The sequence below is a fragment of the Myotis myotis genome, unplaced genomic scaffold (genome assembly GCF_014108235.1).
Source record: "Myotis myotis isolate mMyoMyo1 unplaced genomic scaffold, mMyoMyo1.p scaffold_m19_p_1, whole genome shotgun sequence".
NCBI classification, from domain to species: Eukaryota; Metazoa; Chordata; class Mammalia; order Chiroptera; family Vespertilionidae; genus Myotis; species Myotis myotis.
Genome location: NW_023416313.1, coordinates 205,152,576 through 205,175,585, shown reverse-complemented (window position 1 = coordinate 205,175,585; position 23,010 = coordinate 205,152,576). Strand labels below are relative to the sequence as shown.

At 52.1% G+C, this 23,010-nt stretch overlaps 1 protein-coding gene across 2 annotated transcripts in view; it reads right to left on the bottom strand.

The window, feature by feature from the left end:
* The window catches only part of ESRRB (estrogen related receptor beta), a 169,117-nt gene that overhangs the window by 49,285 nt on the left and 96,822 nt on the right, over positions 1–23,010 (bottom strand). For both annotated transcript variants that reach the window (XM_036313923.1, XM_036313918.1), the window contains exon 2: positions 9,491–9,900. In XM_036313923.1, coding sequence (XP_036169816.1) covers positions 9,491–9,900 — 410 coding nt within the window. The remainder of the gene's footprint in view (positions 1–9,490; positions 9,901–23,010) is intronic.

Here is a 23,010-nt window from a genome sequence, read left to right as displayed (position 1 = left end):
CAAGTCCCATTTCCCTTAATCCAGTCCTGGCAGAGGTGCAGCTGGGGAGCTAGCAGAGCTAAAAGCAAAGCCAGCATCCAGAGTTTCCGTTTCACGGTGGACTGGGTCCGGGGGAGCATCAGGCGAGCTATGGTCCATTAGTGCACTGTGTGAGGGGTCCGCATGGCCGTGAGCCATGTGGGCGAATGTGTGCTGACTCCCACAGGCCAGGAGTCAAGCACAAGCAAGTAAGAGCAAGACAGAGAACCCCTTTGTTTAGGAGATGAAATACATTAAATCGTCCTGTGCTTGTAGTGGCCATGCCTACGCTGGGCCAATGACCTGCTCCCAGGTGTCACTGACAGAAAGCACCTTCCCTATTTTACTCAGACTTTACTGGGCCTGTCTATAATATTTGGCCTCCCCTTTGCTCCTTTTCTGTTAAGACCAGGGGTCCTCAGACTGCGGCCCACCGAAAACATTTATCCGGCCCGCCAGGTGTTTTTGCCACCGCTGCCTGTCCTGCTTAGCAGCCGACTCGCCCGGGCCCACAGTGCGCATGTGTGGAATGTCTGAGGGACAGTGAACTGGCCCCCTGTTTAAAAAGTTTGAGGACCTCTGGTTAAGACAGATCACGAGAATTCTCATGTTTACATATTACACAGTGTTTTACCAAGTATCATATTTTAAAAAGATACTAGCTGGTAAGAACATGTAATAAATAACTCCAAAATGCAATGGGTGTTTAAGGCGTGCCTTTAACATTTATGTAAAACATTTTTCGTACTCGTTCAATAGAAACTTACCTGGCCACTGGGTAAAGCTAGCAATAAAACTACTGGTCTACAATGTGTTAATCAATAGCCTGGTTATTGCAATAGTAGCACTAACAGAGCCTAGGAAGCCTTTCAAAATCCAGCCGCCACTGCTTTCCCAGCCCAGCATCCACTTCCTGTGCCCCCACTTCCTTAGCCAGACACGCTCACCTCCGCTGGGCCCTGCTCTGGCTGTTCTTTTGGCTACACAAGCTCACCTTTCACTCCTGCTTAAAGGGCCCTTCCTCTGGGAAGCCCTCCGGGCCCTCTCTGACCTCTGTGTCTCCCTAACTTGCATGTGGCTGTGTCTCTGAAAAGAGGAATTGAGATTTGTTCTTCCTCTCATTCCTTCAGGGCCCTCCAGACAGCACCCAGAGTTTGTGGGTTCATTCATTCTCTTTGTACAGATGAGGAAACTGAGGCCAGAGGACCCTAATCTTTGCCCAAGGTCACCAGCTGGTGAGTAGTACCCACTCCCAACTTTCACCCACTCCTGGCTTTGTCTCTGCTACACCCCCCACCCCCCATTGTCTTGTGTCCCCTGAGGTCCTCCAGCCTTATCCTCCAGGACAAAAGGCCTGGAGGTGGTCCAAGGCAGAATAACCCATCAATCATCTCCCTGCCCCTCTCCACCGGGAGTTTCCTTCCAAGCCTGTGTCTGGGCCCCAGGTGAACGGAGGCAGCAGGGTGCCAGGGCCTCTGTCTCACCAGCTCCTCCTCCTCTAAGTCACAGACCCAGGAGCTGCTCCGGGGGCCTCCCGGTGACCTGCGAGGTTGGCCACATGCCCTGGGAACCTGAGGAAGGGTGGCCTTACCCTCTGACAGCCCATGCGGCCCTGCACTCAGTGTTCATTTATTCGTCAACTGCTGTCATTCCACCTGGAGGAAATCCAGGTGTGGCACTCACACGGCCTGCGGCTCCCTCCAGCCCTGCTCCTTCCACGCTGCCCTCAGTCAGGCAGACCGGCCACACGGGCCTTCCTTCCGGTCCTGACACGCACTGCTGTTTCCTCAGCCTGAGCGCTGGTCCCAGGATTCTTTCATGCACGCCCCCTACCTTGAAAGTCACCTTCTTAGCACGGCTGCCCTAAATCTCCGGCTATAGGAGACCCCCTCTCTCAATCACCTTTCGTCTCTTTGGTTGTTCTCCTTTGAAATACTTATCTTAGTCTGTCTTTGTGCTTCTTTATTTGTTAGCATGTTTACTGTCTGCCTTCCTCGCTAGAGCCCAGCCCACCAAGGCCATTGCTCCATCTCTGCTCCCAGAACACCGGCTGGGACGGAACCTCTGCCACATAAGCTCAGGTGTAAGGTGGGAGCTTTCCCCACACCTTGGCCTTTAGAAAAGAAAGTTGCTTAACACTTCGGTCTTCAGGGGACTCATATTAGAGGTGCTATGCAACCACTCTGTATTGAACAGCCCCCATTTGAGAAGACCGCAATGGGTGCCAGTCGCCCACGTGAATCAGTAACAAAGGGCGTAAGGAAATTTTACACAAACTCAGTTAGTCCTGAGAATATGATCTCACAATTGCAGATGGTAAGTGTCAAAAGCAGTAGAGACCTGACTGTGGAAATCGTGACTGTAAACTGACACGGAATAAAAAAGAATTGTGCGTATGGCTCAACATAAAGTGGCAGGGATGGCACCCAAGCCAGCTCGTAAGACCTCAAGTAACTGAAACGGGAGTGAAGGGAGCCCGCTCTAAAAGACTGGTTCGAAAGTAGCCCAAGAGCCCTAGCCGGTTTGCTCAGTGGATAGAGCGTCAGCCTGCAGACTGAAGGGTCCCAGGGTTGGGGTCCAGCCCCAGGTTCTATTCCAGTCAAGGGCATGTACCTTGGTTGCGGGCACATCCCCAGTAGAGGGTGGCAGGAGGCAGCTGATCGATGTTTTTCTCTCATCGATGTTTCTAACTCTCTATCCCTCTCCCTTCCTTTCTGTAAAAAATCAATAAAATATATTTTTTAAAAAAAGTAGCCCAAGAGAAGGCCCCGGCACCACCATCAAAGATTTGTGTGGGAAGTCAGATGAGCCTGGCTTTACAGTGCGCAAGTAGAGGTAGACTAAAGATGGTGGTGGACTTTCGGCTCTCGGCTCTGAGGAGGCTCAGGTGCAACTTTCTGGGGTTGTCCTGAATCTGGGTTCAGCGGACACCAGCTGCCTCCACCCCCCTGCTGCTGAAGTTCAACCCGCACGAAATCAGTCATATTCCTGGGGTGCATCGGTGGGGAAGTGGGTGCCCCGACTGCCCTGATCCCCAAGATCAGCCCCCTGAGCCTGCCTCCAAAATGGGTGGGTGATGACATCGCCCAAGCAACCTGTGATTGGAAGGGTCTGAGGATTACAGTGAAACTGACCATTCAGAACAGACAGGCCCAGATGGAGGTAGTGCCTTCTGCCTCTGCCCTCATCAAAGCCCTCAAGGAACCGCCAAGAGGCAGGAAGAAGCGAAAACACATTAAGCACAGCGGAACTACCACTTGACCAGATTGCCAGCATCGCCCGACAGATGCGGCGCCGATCTACAGCTAGAGAGCTCGCTGGAACCATTGCGGAGACCCTGGGGACGGCCCTGTCTGTGGGCTGCAATGTCGATGGCCGCCACCTCGTGACATCATAGATGGCATCAACCGTGGTGCAGTGGGATGTCCGGCTAGTTAGGAACCGCAAGGAAAATGTTTCAATTAAAGATCATTTGACAACCAGAAAAAAGGAAAAAAAGGGCAGTGAAGCCCGCAGAAGAAAGACCCAGTGAGGACACAGTAAGAAAGCGGCCATCTACAAGTTAGGAAGAGAGGCCTCCTGCCCTGGGAACGTGATCTTGAACTTACAGCCTCCAGGACTGTGATAATATAAATGTCTATTGTTTAGATAAAAAATAAAAATGTGAGTAGAAAAAGTTTTCCAAAAAATATATTGTTTTATACAATGTGACTTAAAATATGCAACACAACAGAGGTTCCCATATTGGGATGCATAGACGTTTGACTATTTTATCTAGATCCCTAAAAGTTTATATATTCAAACAGGTCAAACTTCCCTGGTGTGTCCTCATTGGGAAAATGGGGGGTCACTTTGGGGATTACCTTCTACTCAGACACACTGAGAATTTCCTCTGTGCCAGGGACTGTGGGTAGGTGTGGGGCTCAGTGAAAAATCAAGGTATGTATTAAGGTATGTATTAAGGTATGTATTCCTTAAAAGCATGCAACCTTCTTGGGCACTTGGACAAGAAATTGCAATAACCGTACAGTGTGGTAAGTATTGCTGGGGTGCTAGGAGATTCCCAGGAGCAGCCAGGAGGGGTGCTACATGTGTCAAATGAGCGAAGGAAGTCCTAGAAGGCTTCCTGGAGGAAATGCCAGCTAACTTGAGATCTAATGGACAAAAGTAAGGACTGGAGGTTGGGACAGGGAGCAAAGAGAAGACTGGAAGACTATGTGCAAAGTCTAAGGCCGCAAGGTCAGCGCGGGGCAATCCCAAAGGGGATCCTCCGTCATGTGCTGGAGCTTTGATTTCACCCAAACAAGACAGAAGAGTGCCGTGTTCAGAAAGGTCTCTCTGGCAGCACTGAAGGTAACAGACTGCAAGGGGATGGGCCTGGCAGTTGAGAGAGCATTCCAGAAACCGTGGCAGTCGGTGGTGGCCTGGGCAGAAGAAGGGGGCGATGGAGAGAAGCTGTTGGGTTGGAAAGGTGGGGGGTGGGAGGGGAATTACAGGGAGCAGGAAGCAAAGTCAAAGAAAAGACCCATGTCTGGCTTAAACACTGGAAGAATGAATCGGTGATGAACTGGGAACACAAGGAGAAACATTTGATGGCAGAGACACAGCTTCTGATTAGGACCTGCTGCGTTTGGGGTGCTCTGGGACACCCTATGGAAATGTTCATTGGATGCTAAAGGAGCTGGAACTCAGGGAGAAGTTGAGGGCAAGAGCTGCGGAGTTGGGAGTCATCCTGATTCCAGAGGCAGTTGAATCCGTGGGCAGGAGGAGAGATTAGGTGCGTCAGCAGAGACTTATAAGGAGGGACAAGAAGTGAGGGGAGGAAGCGATGGGGGATACTGGAAACTGAAGGTTGAGGGGAAATATATTTATTTTTTAACTGGAGATACTAGATGTATTGAAATGCTAATGGACAGAAAGAGAAAGTAGAGTGCAAAAATAAAGAGAGAGGAGATAATGGGTAGGAGGGTCTCTGGGAAGAAGGGAGGAGACAGATTCAAACCTGGAAGGGTTGAGGCCTGAGGCCGGGGGAGGAGACAGCTTCCAGCAGTGCCTGGGTAGCTATAAAAAACTATGCAAATAATGAATGAAAGACAGGCAGATATGGGAGTGTATAGGTTTGGTGGCAACCAGCTGAGCAGTTCCCCTCTGAGGCTTCTGGTTTCTCCAGGAGCTGGAGGCAGGGTCGTTGCTGAGAATGAGAGACTGACAGGGTCCAAGGAAGCAGGGCTTAGAAAGGACCCCGTGTGGCTCCTCCATGTTCCCCTCCTCACGTCCGCACGCATTACAGAGGCTTTCATTACTGTGGGGTCGGTCTCACAGGTCAGATCTGGCGCTCAGAGGCTGGCTGCCAGCCACAGGCAGGGGCTCCACCTCCAGGGGCAGACTCCCATTGCTCAATGCAGGAACCGGAGACAGCAGCACACTCCAGTCCAAGGAGAAGCTGAGGGGCCTGACCAGCAAGCTCACCCCGAGCAGAAGGCCTGCTGGGAACTGACCACCTGACAGGTCAGACCACTGGGATGTTTGATCACAGCGGGCTGCCCGCGCCCCCCCCTCCCCCCAGCTGACTCCCTCTCCCCAGGGGAGGTGCCTCAGCCAGGTCTGCCCGAGTCTATGCCCCCAGGGCTGATCAATCCTTTTGATGGGCACTTACCCCTCCCCCAGTCATCCAATCAGGTGGAGGGTTGGCTCCTTTGGAGACATTGGGTTCCTTCAGGAGGGTGCCCTTTTTGTCCCTCTCAGAGCTCATCTACTGTGGGTGAGTGTCACCGCAACGCCAGCAGTGACAAGAAACTCCTTTTCATAGCAAAGAATCTGGCAGGGAAAGTTGTAATAAACACTTCACAGGCACTACTAGGCATTGTCTCTAAGCCCCCTGAGGGCGTGGGGGACTGCATCTCCCTGGTTCAATGCTATGGTGCAAGGGAGTGCACATTTTATCTGGAAAGGGCCAGATAGTAAATGATTTAGGCTCTGTGGCCTGAAGGTCTACCTCACAACTACTCAATGCAGCTTATTGGATCATCAAAGACTATTTGTAAATAAACAGGTGTGGCTGATCCCCATAAACTTGATTTACAAAAGCAGGTGACCAGCCTGCAGGCCGTATTTTGCCCACCTTTCCCACCCACCCCCCCTACTTCCACCCCCGCCTCCCCCCCCCTCGCCCCCCGCAGTGCTAGCTCAACCAGGCACACAGTCAGTGTGTAGAGAAGGCATGACTGAGGCCTATCTCCCTAAATCTATCATGATAGCCTTACTTCTGCAAAATTTCTTTCCATATTAGTTAACCACTGTATTGAGCAGACTAAAGTTACCTACAAGGGAGCTGGCGGGTGTGAGCCAGCAAGATTTTCAGAGCCTTCCCAGCGTTTGGAGTATTTGTAAATAGATCATTCTTTGACAAGATGTTGAGCTTTTTAAAATATCCTTCTTAATTGGGTGGTTGCTTAGGGAACTGCCTAGGGCTATGTCTGCAGACGTAGATGCTCTAAGCTGGAGGGGAGACATCACTGCTCTCTGCTTCCCCTGCAGTCCCATTCTCAGAGGGGGGACTCAATTAACGCCCGCTCCTTACAGGTCCTCTTCCCCCTCTTTTATACTTTTCTCAGTTTTCCCACAACCATTATGTTTAAAAACAACAAAATCAGAATCTTGGTTAGAACAGAGGCAAAGAGTTGAGAAAAGAGCCAGAGCGGCCCATCAGCCCTTGCGTTTACTTCTCCCTGTTCTAGATGGAAACCTGTTTCTGATTATAAACATGAAACTCTCCTGGTGAGAAAGAGAGGAGAGCAGTTCGGTTCTGATTGCACTCAAAGGCTGCTGTTTGTCTTTGACTTCTCGGAAGAGATCGCTATCCTGTTCGTGGGAACAAATAATTAAGACTGTTTGCGAATCCCTCCTGTGGACTCCCGATTTGCTAAGGACGTTCCCAGCACCGGTCCCCTGCTGAGTGTGACAGGGTTCCTGAGTCCACACCAGCCTCTGCCCTCAGGACATCGGGCCCAGAACGCCAGCTCAGTTGGGAACATCATAGAGACCAAAATGCAATTGTCTCCTAAAAAGCAACTTTTCAAACACTGACCTCAAAGAGTCAGTCGTATCAAGATCACTTCCCGATTTGGGAAGAAAAGAAAATGCTAGTTCAGTAACTTAAAATGGTTTCAACACCTCATGTTTGTTTGTCAAATATCAGTTGGTATTGATTAGCAATCAGACTGGAGGTTTTCAACCCTGCTGAGGCCGGAGACTTAGAACCACCACCCAACGCTTTTCAAATCTGGAGATGCCAGGGCCCCTCCCCAGACTTGGGGGTACAGAGCTGGCAGGGAGCAGATGCATTCATTCACCGTGCTGGAGGCTGGCACAAGGCCTGATAGGAAAGTGCTCCCAGTCAATATTTGCTGAAAGAAATTGTATCATGGCTCCTTCTGGGGAAAGTTCAGGGAACCAAAGTCGGGAGTTTTCACAAAATTTACCTTTTTAGTGTTCTACTCTTTTGCACTGTTTGAATTTTACCATATTCATTTTTTAAAGAGTTCCTTTTATTAAAAAAAAATACATGCTATCTAAGACTAAAATAGCTAAGATAAGTTAAATCCTGTTAAGTCAAAGTAATTATAGTTTAAATATATGTAACTATCAAAACTTGCTCTGCGAGGTAAAACAAATTAATATCTCTGCTGTCACAGTACTATATGTCTTAAGTGATACTGTACAAGTGAAAATAATCATCGTAAACATTTATTTTGTGCTTACTAGGTGCCCGTGCACAATCTAAGTCAGTGGTTCTCAACCTTCTGGCCCTTTAAGTACAGTTCTTCATGTTGTGACCCAACCATAAAATTATTTTTGTTGCTACTTCATAACTATAATGTTGCTACTGTTATGAATCGTCATGTAAATATCTGATATGCAGGATGGTCTTAGGCGACCCCAGTGAAAGGGTCGTTTGACCGCCAAAGGGGTCTTGACCCACAGGTTGAGAACCACTGATCTAAGTGCTTGATATACATTAACTCACTTAATCCTCTTTTATCAGCTCTCTGTGAGGTCGGGACAATCTCCTCTCGCTGAAGGTGAGAGAGAAACTGAGGCCCAAAGCATTCAGCCGTAAGGTAGTGAATGGAGGGGTCTGACCTAGGAGCCCAGGTGGCTAGCCACTGCACCACACAGTCTCAACTCATATGCAGAGTTGGAAACATGACCAGTCTTAATGCCCTCGATTGGTTTAATAAATAGATTGTCATCTGAAGAGATCTCAACAAATAAATACTTGTTGAATGAATAAACGGAGACTCATCCGGGGGAAGGCCGGCCTGCCTCTTCCAAAGGGGAAGTGGGGGGAAGGGCTCCCTCGCCCTGGACGAGGGATCTGGGCCAGGGACAGGACAGGGCCCCGGTTTTCCCCAGTCTGCGTTCAGTGCCTGTCCCAGGGGCCTGTGATCAGCCCATCAGTGACCTGCAGGCGCGGGGCTCTGGGTGCATCCTGCCGCCAGCACTAGAACAGTGCTCAGAAGCTACCAGGCAGGATGGATGGAGCAACTCCGCTACCCACGGCCTGGTGCAGTAAGTCTCAGCTCCCGCATGCCCCGCCGTCTCTCTCCTGGGCCTTGAACCTGATAACAGCCCATCATCGCCCCCAGTGCAACTAGGGATCATTTTGCAGAGGACACCCACCCACCAGGGCTCTCGCACACCTTCACCAGAAGGATTTGCTCCAGGACCCCTGGAAAGAGGCAGCCTCCCCCACAGCCACTGGGCCTGACTCAGCCGATATGCAGATGCACCGAAAAAGCCTAGCCTAACTCATTAGTCAACAGCGCCAAATATCAACAGTACAACGATTGAAATTCCTTTTGAGAGCCAAATTTTTTAAACTTAAACTATATAGGTAGGGACATTGTTATTAACTTAATTAGGGTACTCCTAAGGCTTAGGAAGAGCCACACTCAAGGGGCCAAAGAGCCGCATGTGGCTCGCGAGCCGCAGTTTGCCGACCAGGCCACGCTGGGACCCAGACGGGGTACAGCTCCTTGCTCGGTCAGCCTGAGCCTTTCACATGGAAACACTCATTTCACTTGTGTAGTTAAAAAAAAAAAACAAAAAAAACCCTTATATTTCAAGAGGCCTGCAACTGTAAATAATGCTATTTCCCCCCAAAATCAGCTTTTTGAGGGGCACACATTGGACACTGCTCCCCATCCCAGTGAAAGCACACCCGTGGTGAGACACTGTGTGGGGTTTGGGGGGTTCTGGGGCACCATCTCGGGGTGCATGCCATTTCAACAACAGTCCCGGAGTGAGAGTCCTTATCCAGGCGCGTAGCATGAGGAAACCCGAAAGACAGAAAAGAACGCCCCCAAACCTCTGCTCCCAGCACCCAGACCTGACCTGGGGGGGGGATCACCAGGTTTCCCGTTGGGCCGCAGGCGGGCACCCCTCTCCCCCCGTCCGGTGCCCCACGCACCTTGGATGGTCCTCTTGAAGAAGGCCTTGCAGGCCTCGCAGGAGGCCACGCCGTAGTGGTAGCCGGAGGCAATGTCCCCACACACGAGGCACAGGCGCTTGGGGATGGCGTTCAGCATGAACTCGCACTTGATGGCCGGGTCCTCCATGATGACGCTGCCACAGTCCTCGTAGCTCTTGCGACACGGGGTGCCTCCCAGCCCGGAGCCGACAAACATGGGCGGCGAGTCCAGACCGTTGGCTTGGGGGCCCAGGGCCAGGCCAAAGCCGCCGCTGGCGTCCGAGGAGCCGCTGGGGCTGTGGTGGCTCAGGGCATCGATGCCCGAGGACGGGCTGGACGGCTCCGTCTTGATGAAGGAGCCGCAGCTGGAGCTCAGGTGCCGGTCGTCCGCGGACATTCTGTTCAGCAGCCTGCGGACAGAGGCGGGGAGTCAGACCTGCGGAGGCCGAGGTGTGGCGCGGCCCCAGGAATGAGCTCCGGCCTCCGGGCAGGCACCGAGGGTGGGGCGGCGGGAGGGGCTCTCTGCTAAGGCTTCGGGGAGATAAAATTGGAGAAGGCCGATTGGACCTGCAACCACACAGCCTGGAGCAAGTTTCCATCATGACACTCCCAATCCCTAGAACCTTCTGAAAAAACTGTTGAATCAATCAGCTTCAGGTTAGGCACCCAGTCCTTGGCAAATTGCTGGCTTGAGGGTGACCAAAAAAGGTAACAACTTGGCTAAAATAGTTGGCCGGCCGAAGCCGGTTTGGCTCAGTGGATAGAGCGTCGGCCTGGGACTGGACGGTCCCAGGTTCGATTCCGGACAAGGGCATGTACCTGGGTTGCGGGAACATCCCCAGTAGGAGATGTGCAGGAGGCAGCTGATCGATGTTTCTCTCTCATCGATGTTTCTAACTCTCTATCTCTCTCCCTTCCTCTCTGTAAAAAATCAATAAAATATATTTTTAAAAAATAATAAAATAAAATATTTGGCCAAACTTTCTGCACAAGAATAAAACATGGTGGCTACACTTGAAAGTCTGGGCATGCCAGGCCCCGGACCAGACACCCCCTTGGTAACCCACCTCGCCTGATCCCACTGGTGCTTCAAGTAAGTCCAAGCTCAGAGCTTCCCCTGCCCACCACCATCACCGGGATTGGAACCAGACCCCCGGCCAGGCCAAGAGGCAGGGCTTGTGGCAAAGGTCCCAGCTAGACTGGCTGCCCTCTGGGCTTTGCCACTGGCCCAGGGCACATGGGAGGGTGGCTCCAGGCCCCTCTCCCATTGCCCTGCCTGGCACCCCAGCAGGCAGGCTGCCACCCAGCCCTCCCCTCCCCCGGAGACTGCACTTCCATCAGGCGGCAGAAGAGAACCTTCCAACCCCAGCTCCGTGCATCCTCAGCTGTTTTTAACTTTAAATTTCAACCCTTAAGTGCCCCCGCCTCACCGGGGGAGTCAGGGGAGCATTATCAACGTGACAGGAACATTAGGAAGCGTCCAGCTTCCTGTAAGGAAAGCCCCTCCTCTGAGACCCTGCTGGGGGATGAGCACCCTGCTGGGGGGTGAGGAGCCCGGCAGGTGTGACCCTCCCAGAGCCCAGCTCCCAGGATGAGAGGAGGGGCCTCTGAATGGGCTGGAAAAGCTCGCAGCATGGAGATGGCGTGCATTTAGGGAAGCTCAGCTGCAGCCCATGCTCAGGCCCTCTGGGCCAGGCAGGATCTGGAATCAGGAGGCTGGCAGGGTCCAGCTGGCCCTGGCCCGGCCTGGCCATGTGGAGGTAAAGAGGAGGCCAAGGCTGATGCCTGAGGAGCAGGTGGCAGGGAAGAGGGAGAGGTCCTGGAGATGGAAAAGGGCTGGAGAGGTCAGCAGTACAGCCCGTGAGTGGCAAGATGGCTCCAGGTTGGGAGGGAGGGTCTCAGTGCTGGAGGGCCCACAGTGGGGGGGGGGGGGGGGGGGGAGGCGGGCAGCCACAGTCGTACCTCCAGTGTTGCTCAGAGGGAGCCCCTATTTTCTGAGCAGCCTACTGGGAAGGGGCTGGTTACCACCTGGGGAAGGGGCTGTCTTCTCACCCCACGAAGCCCACACCCACATCACCAAATGCAATCTCGTGATGGGGAGGGACCTTCCTGGTCCCGACACACTAATGAGTTCTTAGTTAACACACCTGCCGAGGGGCTGTCCCAGGCATCTACACTTGAAGATGTCTGGAGATAGGGAATCCATTGCCCTAGAGACAGTTCTAAACAGAAATTGGGCACTGCAGGTACAAAGATAAAAGGTTCCTACTCTTAAGAGCTTTATTATTTACTGGAATGCAGTGTTTGAAAACAGAGGATCCCTGGTTTATTCCAAATAAACATTGAGTCCTCAAGTCCTTGGAGACCCTCTCCTACAGGCTCACTTTCCCTTACATGGGCAGAGGGTGCCCCCGCTGAGGCTCTCCTCTGGGCCCTTTAGACACCTCTGGCTGGTGCCCTGGGCTCCCCACAGCCGCCTGCTTCCCCTCCACCAGCAGCGGGTCCCGATTTGTCCTCAGGAAACACCGTCAGTCTGGCAGGGTGTATAACAGGCAGAAAACCTGCCCGAGCGAACACAAGTGCGCCTCTGGGTCCCTTCCCACCAGGCCCTTGCACGGGGCAGACAGGGAGAGCTGGCAGGTGCCCTTTCCTTTGTAACCCCCTCCTGCCCACCGCTGTAGGCTCTGCCATTCACCGGAACATCCCAGGCCCACCTTACAAACCCTGCTCGTGAGGCAGCTCCCAGCCCAGCCCTCCACCCGCCCTCCCCTAGAGGCCCAGAGATCCAGGAGATACACTTGACATAAACAGTAATTATGGCAACTACTGCTTAGTGAGCATGAATTATGTGCCACCTGCTTCAGATCTGTCCCGGGGCTGTACAAGAGCATGTGCCTGGGGGAAGATGGAGAGCCCTGGCTGCTCCCAGTGGATGCAGCCATAGTATTCCCCCTCTCATCCCCCAGCCTCCGGGCTCAGACAGCCAGCCCTGAAGGGGACCTGGGGCCGGCAGTCCCCTAAGCTTTGGTTTCCCCTCCTGACCCTCTCTTTCTTTTTTTAATGTTGTTTTGTTTTGTTTTTGTTTGCTTTTGTTTTTATTGATTTCAGAAAGGAAGGAAAGGTGGAGAGACAGAGAGAGAGAGAGAGAGAAACATCAATGACGAGAGATAATAATTGATCGACTGCCTCCTGCACGCCCTCCACTGGGGATCGAGACTGCAACCCCCGGGCATGTGCCCTGACCGGAAATCGAACCATGACCTCCTGGTTCATAGGTCAACACACAACCACTGAGCCACACCAGGCAGGCTAACAATTTTCATTCTTGCAATGTTCTCATATTTGTGATCATTATTTTGGCTTCACTAGAATGTCTTTCCAGAGACAGTCAACCTGTATTTCAGGCACCTACTGTGTGCTAAGTGCAGCCAGAAAATGGGAACAGGATAAGCACACTCCTCGACCTCAGACACTCTCACAGACACAAATGTGCAGAGCTCCAGGAAGGACAGGGTGGATACAACACTGATTGGGGTGGGAGGGCCTGTTGCGCCCCACCAGTCTTGCTCCATTCATTCAGATCTGACCACCGAAACCTTCTCCACACAAGACCAAATGTTCCAGAGCGAATGTGTGTGTGCAAAATCACCCCAGTTGAGAACCACTGACTTAGAAGAGGGAGGAAGAGGGTACAGGAACTGCGGGCTGGGCATATGGATGGTGCGGTTTCAGGATACAGGGGAGCGATGTCAGAAATGGTGGGTGTGGGAGAACCAGAGAGGTCTGAGTGCGGCGGCTTCCAGCGGGTGGAGGCTGAGGTTCGGTAGGAAAAAGAGCAAGAGAAAGGGAAGGAAGGGGGCTGGGTCAGGGAAGACTTCAGGGCTGGGGCCTGGTGGCAGGCCCAGAAGGGTGTGGCTGCAGGAAGTGTAGCCTCAGGACACGGGGGAGGTGGCTGACACTCGCCCTGGGGAGGGGAGTCATGTTGGGTCTGTTATCTGCGGTTGGCTGAGACCCACTTCCCAGCTGGGTCGATGGCTATTGACTCCATGAGCAGGGGACAGATGCCGCATCTCAGCAGCCTCTGAAAAAGCAGCAGTCCCTGGTCGAAGGCATCACTTTCCCTGCGATCCATCTGGGAATAGGACAGAGCCCTGGCCTCAATTCCACCGCCTCTGATAGGACAGGGCCTCCTCCCGCCCCACCCAGCCCTGCCCTGGCCTTGGCCCTCCTCATGCCAGTGCGGGGCCCTGGACCCAGAGCGGCCTGAGCTCCAGCGGTGCCTGAACTGACTGGGGGGCTCCCTGCCTCTGCTGGACAGCAACATGGGTTGAAGGTTTTCCTAATGCAGAGACCTCTGACTCTTGGAAGACCTGAGTGAAATGCAATCTGCTGAACTAGTCTCCCAGGTTCTCTAGAGGAAGAGCCATCCCAGGCTGTCACCACGAGACAGTCATGAACTTTAAGCTGTCATCCAGGCATCTAGCCCCTCGAGGTGCCTGCTGGTGGGCAGACAGCAGGAGAGAAGCTTCTGGAGAAAAGAGGGATGACCGGCCCGTGCCTGGCCTGTCTCCTCTAAGGGGTGGTGTCCACCCACCACACGCAGAAACCTGGGCCCCGTGCAGAGGGGCCCTCAGAGCCCTCTGTTTCGCTGGGGTTGCCCCTCTAAGAACAGCAACAAGCAGCTGAGTTCCTTACCGGTTATGAGCCTGCTCTGTGGCATCAAACCAGCCAGTTCTATATGACATGGTAGCTGTTCCCTTTGAGTAAACAGGTCAGCCTCTCTGGGCCTCAGGGTCCCCATCTGTAAAATGGGCTCAAACACAACACCTCCTTCATGGGGTTGGTCTGGGTGAGCATGAACTAATGCAGGCAACACATATGGAGCGAGCTGGCACCCAGCAAGCACTCAGAGGGCATTGGCTGCTGTTGTGGTTCCCCCAGGGAACCCCTTCCAGAAAACCAGCACCTGTGGCCAAACCCAGCAAAGCTCTTCCCTCAACCAAGTCCCCAGATCTAGAAGAGCTATTTCCATAAGGACTTGCCATTTGCCGGGAGGGAAAGTGGTTGGTTAGGCAAATTAAAAGGATAAATAAGCCCGGCCAGTGTGGCTCAGTGGTTGAGCGTCGAACCATGAACCAGGAGGTCAAGGTTCGATTCCCAGTCAGGACACATGCCCAGGTTGTGGGCTTGATGATCTCCAGTATGGAGTGTGCAGGAGGCAGCCGATGGATGATTCTCTCTCCTCACTGATGTTTCCAACGGACTTTCGCCCTGAGGAGTCTGAATCCCCAATTGTAATAAGGGGGGTTTTGTCACTACCGTGTGTTTGAAATCTTACACATGTGTATCTTGCAATAGTAGACCCATTTCTCTGGACAGACACACCAGCTCAGCTGGAGTCCTGAACCTAAGTTCTCAGAGAATCTCCTGCCTGCCCTGGTGATTTTCAGATGAGGGGCTAAAGCCCCTAGAAGTTGTGACTCGCCCAAAGCCGCTAACTAGAGAGCCAGGCTGGTTGGGGGTCAGAGACACAGGTGAGCTGCCCTGGAGAATGAGCTGACTCGGGCGGCCCACCTGCCAGCCTCCATCGCCACATCTCGTGGTGGTTCTGTATTACCTGGTCTCCTCAGGCAGACTTTCCCCAACACTCTTTCTCTTTTCCTCTTGGGAGGCCCTCTGGGACCTAGGGCTGCAAAACGACCCAATAGCAAACTGGCCTCCGTGACAACCTGCCTCCCCCCATGCGCTGGAGCTCAGGCAAAAATCTGTAATTAAGCATCTTGTCGTTAGAAGGATTAGTCAAAACCAGGCTGATCCCGGACAACTGATTGAAATCTCGTTCCACACAAATTACGGCATGGAAAATAATGATGGGTAATTAGTGCCTTTCAATCGGGGCTTTTTATCCATGATTTTCCAGGCTGCATCCATCACAATGAGAAGAGAGAGGCTCTGCAAAAGGAGATGAGATGAACTGGACGTGGAGTGCCTGCCTCGGGACAGCGGGAGGGCCCACGATGGACGGCCACAGCGGGCTCAGACCCTGGCTCTGTGCAAATCAGAAGCACCTCCCCACCCCCTACCCCCTGGGAGACCTTGGTCCTCTCAGTGCCTTTATGCAGGACCCAAAAGTACTTGGTGGCCCTCACTTTAGCCCACTCGACCGACTCTGGGCTCTGACCACCAGAGGGTATGTTCGGAGGAAGGACAGCATCACACGCTCAGAATATGCCCCAAACACACGCCCAGCATTCTTTCTTTCGGTAGCTATTGGAGAGCTGACATCTGTGAATTTATCTTAACTCTTCCTGACTCTGTTCTCATGCTCACCCTGTACAAGTGCTGATATGGCATGAGAAGCCCACCTACTGTCCTTGATCCGATTCGGCAGTTTCCACATGGCATATAATCCTCACAGTAGCTGTGGTGCTGGGCCTTGGAGCTTAGTGGTTGCAGCTGGACTGACTGAGTTTGAATTCCATTTCTGACCCTAACAAGTTATTGAACCTTTCTGTGCCTCAGTTTCCTCATCTGTAAAATGGGGGTGATAGTTACCATATTCATCTCATAGGGTGATTCGTGAGTTAATACAGAAAAGAGCTTGGAACAGTGCTTGGCATACAGGAAGCGCTCAATAAATAAATGTTAGCAGTTAGCAGTTCCTAGCACGCCTTTTTTGGTAATGAGGAGATGGCTTCCATTCAGTCTCTAAAAACCCAATCATATAGCAAGCAAGAATGTCTTACTCCCTCTCCTTCCATCATTCATCCATCCATGCATCTACCTAGCTACCCATTTAACCATACATTTGCAGGCTGGGACTTCCATCAAGAAAGTCCCTTTTCGGACAAAGAGGCTCCTCATTCAGGCACTATATTAGAACCAACTATTAGAATTAGCTAGCCCCTCTCCTAGGAAATGAAATCCTACTCCGGCTCTCTCTCTCTCTCTCTCTCTCTCTCTCTCTCTCTCTCTCTCTCTCTCTCTCTCTCTCACACACACACACACACACACACACACACACACACACACACACAGCTCCTACAGGAATTGCCACATCCTTATTCTTACAGATCTCCACCCCTCCACCCCACTGGCCCAGCTGATTGGCCAGGGGTGTGCACCAGACCCAAGCAGGGCCATTGAATCTCTCCCAGGATATCTGAGGTGTCAGGTCTGCCTCTCTAGGGACAGAGCAGTAAGATGGACAGCTCAAGCGTGATCAAGGTCATACTTCACACCAATGTGCAGTGAGGGAGAACGTGGAAGCTGGCAGCAGAGACGGGCTGGCCAGGAGCAGAGCCCTGGGAGCAGGCCTTACGCACTGTTGGCAGGTGCTCACAAGCCCCGCAGCACCTCTGCTCAGGTGAGTGAGAAGAGCCTCATTCCCTGTCTCCATGGCTCACACAAGGCGGTCCTGACACATAACAAAGAGCCACTCACACACCATCTCATTCATGTATGCCCTCCCTTCCTCTCTCCTCCTTTCATTGCCAGTTCTTGAATATCTGCAGTGTGGCAGATACTATTTCAGCCCTATGGACAGGTTCCTGCCCTCAAGGAGTGACAATTCCATATTTCATTGACTCTAGTCTAAGCTATACTATTTTTTCACATTTTAACATTTTGATAATTAGAATGTATCTTGAATCAAAAGCATGCCATATTTTGATTTAATTTGTGGTTCCAAAAATAATAGTGTCTTTAGCAATAGATGATGTCATAGATTCAATGAAATATGAAAAGTATAGATGAGGCTGTTATGAGTTCACCAAAAGCAATTTCATTTTCTTCCTAGATATTAGAAATACTACATTTCCCAGTTTCCCTTTCTGTTAGCCCTGGCCAATGGAATGTGGGCAAAGTGCTATAAGCCACGCCCCCTTTCTGGCCCATAAAAATCTCCAATGGCACTCACTCCTGCACCCTATTCCCCATCTCCTTCTCTTTCTCCATTCTGCAGGCCACACAGGATCTGGGCAAAGGCTCCAGCTCCAAGACCCTGAGGGATGGCAAAGCCACAAATTGGAGGGAGCCCGGATCCCTGAACACCCTCACCAGAATGTTGAGTGGTCAAGATGTAAACTTCGGCTGGGTTAAGCCACTGAAATACTGGGGTTGTGTGCAATAATAGCTAGTGGTACCCAAACCACCAGAGTGTAGATTCAGTTCGTGAGGAGTGCTAAGGAGGGGACAGATGACAGGTGAAGGAGTGTCCAGAGAAGGCCTCTCTGAGGGGGCCTGCAGAAAGAGAGGGAGGGAGGCACATGGGGAAAGTGCTGGGGGGGGGGGGGGGGGAACAGCTGAGACAAGGGGAGGCAGGCAGCGCCCTCTTCCAGCCAGAGGCACTTAGACCAAAGGGCTTCTGGTGTGTCCCGTGGCCACTGGCCACCTGCCTTTGGAGAAGTCCCCAGCGATAGGGAGATCACTAATTCAGGAGGCAGCTTTTCCGTCGTTAGACCACTCAGATGGTCTTACAAAAGAACGCTCTTGTCAAGACCCCAAATATTTCTTCCCTCTGGAGCTTCCAGTATAATTTATACCACTCTCCCCCTCAGGGCCTACAGAACAATTCTGAGCCCCCTAGATTGGTGAGGGTGTCTTCCTGCTCCCAGTGAGCCCTCTCTGCACCAGGATCAACATGTTCCCTCCTTTAGGAAGAATCCATCTGCTCTGTCTGTTCCTCCTAAAGAAGAGCTTAGGAACCGAGCACAGCTCTTCAGGAGAGTTCTGACCAGCCCAGAGCAGGACGGTGCCCACACCTCCCTCATCTTGGACACTATGCTTCTGTTGATGCAACCCGAGATGGAATCAGTGTTTAAGACCCTTGGCTCACACTGTCAATTCCACTCTGCTCCTTGTGTGATCACACCTCGGAGTCTCTTTCATGTGTGCTGTTGGTGGGTCTTATTGCCGCTTCCCCACGTGTGTTCCCACCTCCTGGCCATGGCAGTGGCCCTGACTGTGTGGCCTTATGCACAGAAGAGATGACACAGGAAGCTTGAGGCTCCCAACATCCATTTCTCTTCCTAACTCAATTTTCCGGTCTTTGCGCTAACGGGCAACCAGGCAGATGACCAAGAATCATAACTTGGTGGACAAGGTGGGAGCCTGGCACTGCAGCCACCTGGGAACCCGCTTCTGACCTCTGTGATGATGATGGCAGTGTGAGGAGAAAGGCCTTCCTCTATGCTGGGCACAGAACGATGTGCATTCAGTCACTGATTCCTTGCAACAATCTGTTGAAGTAGGTACGTCAACATTTTCCCCATTTTGCAGATTAGGAAACTGAGGCTCAGAGGGGCTAACTATCTTGGCAGGGGTCACACAGCCAGAAGGTGCTGCAGTGGTTTACAAAGCAAAGAGAACTGAGTCACAACACTCCTTCTGCTCAAAACAGCCTGGGGCTTCCCATCATGCTCCCAGAAATCAGGAATCCTTATCTCAGCTGGGGAGGCCCCTGGGGTCTGGCCCCACCACCTCTGTGATGCTATCCTCTGCCCACCCCCCTTCAACCTCCCCCCTGATTGCTCTGTGCCAGCCACACTGGCCTCAGGGCTGTTTCTTAACATTATGCTTTCACCTCTGTATATGAGATGTGGGCAGGGCCATGTTCGCTTTCCTTCCCACTGTTCTTCATGGTCTGGACCCTTCCAGGCACCCAATAGGTGCTCAGTACATATTTGAACACATGAATGAGGAGGCCTGAGGTTGGGTGGGATATGAGTCCCCAAGACCAACACCTGCCCAGGATGTGACAGTCACGGAGGGAGCCACAGGACAGGGCCAGTGTCAGAGCAAGGGTCAGCCAGTGCCGAAGGAGCAGCGCCCAGAGGCCGAGTCCCACATCCCCACCGAAGGACCTAAAGGATCGACCTCGCCTTCTGTTCCCACTGAATCCGGCTAATCCTGCTGGAAAGACTTTATAAAAGATGTAGGGGGTTTTCTTTCTGCTGTGCCCTTTTTTTTTAAGCACCCAAAACCATGGAATGTGTTTGGAAGCAATTCCTAGAGGCTAGAGTCTGAGGACCCACTTATCAAAAAAAAAAAAAAAAAAAAAAAAAATACAAAACAAACAAACAAAAAAACACCTGGTTTCAAAATGTTAAAAAAGATACTTGAGCCGAAACCGGTTTGGCTCAGTGGATAGAGCGTCGGCCTGCGGACTGAAGGGTCCCGGGTTCGATTCCGGTCAAGGGCATGTACCTGGGTTGCGGGCACATCCCCAGTAGGAGATGTGCAGGAGGCAGCTGATCGATGTTTCTCTCTCATCGATGTTTCTAACTCTCTATCTCTCTCCCTTCCTCTCTGTAAAAAATCAATAAAATATATTTTAAAAAAAAAAAAAAGATACTTGAACACAAGAATCAATGTGATTTATGAAAACCTGTGAAAAGTAAGGTTGGAAAAACAGAGCCAGAACCCGCCTCTGTATAAGTGAGAAGGGTGCACTGCTGCGCCCTGCCCTCTAGAATCAGGACAGAGAGGCGCCAGGCACGCTGCCTGCTCACTAACTCCACCTTCTGGGCCCAGACCACTGGGTTCGAATCCCATCCTTGTCACTCACCGGTTGTACAACCAGTTGCTTCACCTCTCCCCACCTCAGTGTCTCCATCTGCAAAGTGTGTGAAGTGGCCCAACCTCACAGTTTTTCTGAGGATGGGATGACACAATAAATGTGAAGCCCCCACAGCAGCAGCTGCTCACAGGAAGTACTCAATAAAGTCGAGCTGTTAACTATGACTCTCCTCGGCTCTCCGGGGTGCCGGTCCGTCCAGCCACAGCAAGGAGGGCCTGACAATTTGGGTCTGAGCCTCCCCCATAAGCTGGCTGTGAGAAGACAATGTGGAAAAGGAGAAGCAGAGGTGTGTGTTTCGGGGTGGGGTGTGTGTGTGGGGGGGAGCAGTCCCTGGGGCTGTGGGGGCGGGCACTGGTTCACCAGGCTTGCCCCAGGAAGAGCTGTCACTTATCACAGCTGACTTCCCCAGATGGAGCATTTTGAATATTGATCTGATAAATAAACAGCCTGCTGGCTCGATCAAAATGTTATTTTGCATTTCAATTACTGCTCACTAATGCAACCTTCATCCCACCAAGATGCTGCTGGCAATGACACCAGCCCTGCCCCAGGATGGAGAGGCAGAGCATCCCCGGAAAGACAGCTGCTCCCAGGGCGATGAGGGAGGAGGAGGAGTGGAGAACGGAGGAAGGGGGGGCCTTGTGGCTGCAGGTAGGCCAGACTGGGCACACCTAACCCAGCCAGTGGCCCCTGGGACCTCGGATCAGGCCTCGGGGAGCCCACTGGTTTGCTGAGTGGCCTTGGGCGTATCACCGCTCTCCCCTGCATCTCAGCTGCTGCATTGCTGAGCTGGACCCAAGAACAACCACCCTCCTTCGCTGGGCTGTGGTCAAGACACCATGAGAAAACAGACATGGAAGCCCTTGGGAGGAAAAAAAGAATGAATGCTGCTGTATTATTTAATGGAATAAGACCATGAAACGTCCCTTCTTGTTAAGCACTTAACTATGTGCTTTACACAGATAAGCTTTTTTGTTGTTTTTGTTGTTAATCCTCACCCAAGGATATTTTTCCATTAACTCTTTGTTTAGAGAGAGTGGAAGGGAGGGGGAGACAGAGAGAAACATTGATGTGAGAGAGACACATGGATTGGTTGCCTCTCATTGGCCCTGTCAAGTGGAATCCCTTGACCAAAATCCCAGGACTCTTCAGCCCATGGGCTGACGTTTTATCCGCTGAGCCAAGCCAGCTAGGGCCATATCAGCTTTTTGAATATTCATGAAAACTCTGGGTTTTCAGTCCTGCTTTACAGATGGGAAAATCCACTGAGGCTCAAGGATGTTGCGTGTCATGGGTCACACAGTGTCTCTGGTACGTTAAAGTGTAAAGTTTTAAACTCCACTGTGACACCCATGTCTGGGGGTTCAGCCGCTCTGACTCACCCCCCCCCCTGCCCCCGCCTCCAAGCTAAGATCAAGAACTGATGATTCTGGCTCAGCCAGCATGGCTCAGTGGTTGAGCGCTGACCTATGAACCAGGAGATCATGGTTAGATTCCCGGTTAGGGCAAATGCCTGGGTTGCAGGTTCAACCCCCTAACCAATATGGCTTCTGGCCCACCTCTGAGGCTGTGTGTCCTTGAGATAGTCACTCACCCTATCTGGTCTCAGCCATTCTACTTCCCTCTATGGAAATGGAGTCAGCCCTTAGCCATGTACCAGAGAGGCCTGAAGACACATGACACAGGAGGTGACATGGTGGAAGGAAATGGGACTGCTGGTCCCCAGGTTAACCTGGGAAGCTGGACACCAGTCACAAGCTTTGAGCTCATGCTGGTTTCACAGGTAACTCAAGGGTTAAAAATGAAATCACCTAAAGAAAAAAAAAATCACATTACAAAATGAAACACTCCCTGTAATACAATGACCTGCGATCAATATGAGGTGTACAGACTGGGAATCCATAACCCCCAGTCTCCCACCCTGAGGTGCCTTTCCAGCCAAATGCCAGTCCTCCTGCCCCACACGACACCCCCCCTAACCCCCCCCCCCCCCAGGATCAGGGAAGCAGGGCTTCCCCACCCATGTGCACCCAGAGCCGCTGCCCCATCCACCGGCCAGCTCAGGCCGGGCTACGCTGGGAGGAGAGCCACCCAACCCTAGGCTCTCCCAGCCCAGGTTCAAGTCTTGGCTTCTGCCCCTTTTTCCTCCACGACCGTCAGCAGGTTCTTGACCTTCTCTGGGCCTCAGTTTCTTCATCTCTATAACAGTGATAACCCACCTTGCTACCTTGTGGAGTTACTGCAAGGATCAAATTAGGATATTATGTTTCAAAAGCTTTGCAAAGTGTCAGCCCCCTGCGCCATTGTCACACCTTCCTCATCCGCACTCACTCTGGCATTCACAACCCTGGCTCCTGGGGGAGGGGAGGGAGAACAAGGTCTTCAGGGCGATTGGTCCCACCGATCCCAGTGGGTGGCCACTCACAAATGAAACCAAAAGTGAGCCCTGGGTTGATGAGCACTCATAGGTCTGTCCAGTTAACCAAGGTGAGCAGTCTCCCGCCACGGTCAGAGTAGAGGGACTGAGGATGGAAGGTATCTCATTCAATGTCCCTTCGTGGGCTAGAAACAGAATCCAGGTTTCCAACGCTTGAGTTCTCAGCTTAATCTCAGCATTTCACAGCCTCTCAAGATCACAAATCCAAATGGAAACAGTTTACAAATGCAGAGGCAAACTACCTGGCCAGCCTGCCTCCAAAGGTTCAAGGTCATGGCCGAAGGAAAGTCTGACAACCTGTCACAGACCAAAGGAGACTCGACAGCTACATGCCATGTGGGATTGTGGGTCCTGGAGGAGAAAAAGGACATCGGTGGGAAAATGAATGAAATCTGGATAAAACACCGGGTTTCGTTCATAGTAACGCACCCACCTCAGTGCCTCCCTTTGACCGATGTACCACAGTAATGAGAGGTTAGCGAGTGGGGAACACAGACAGTAGCA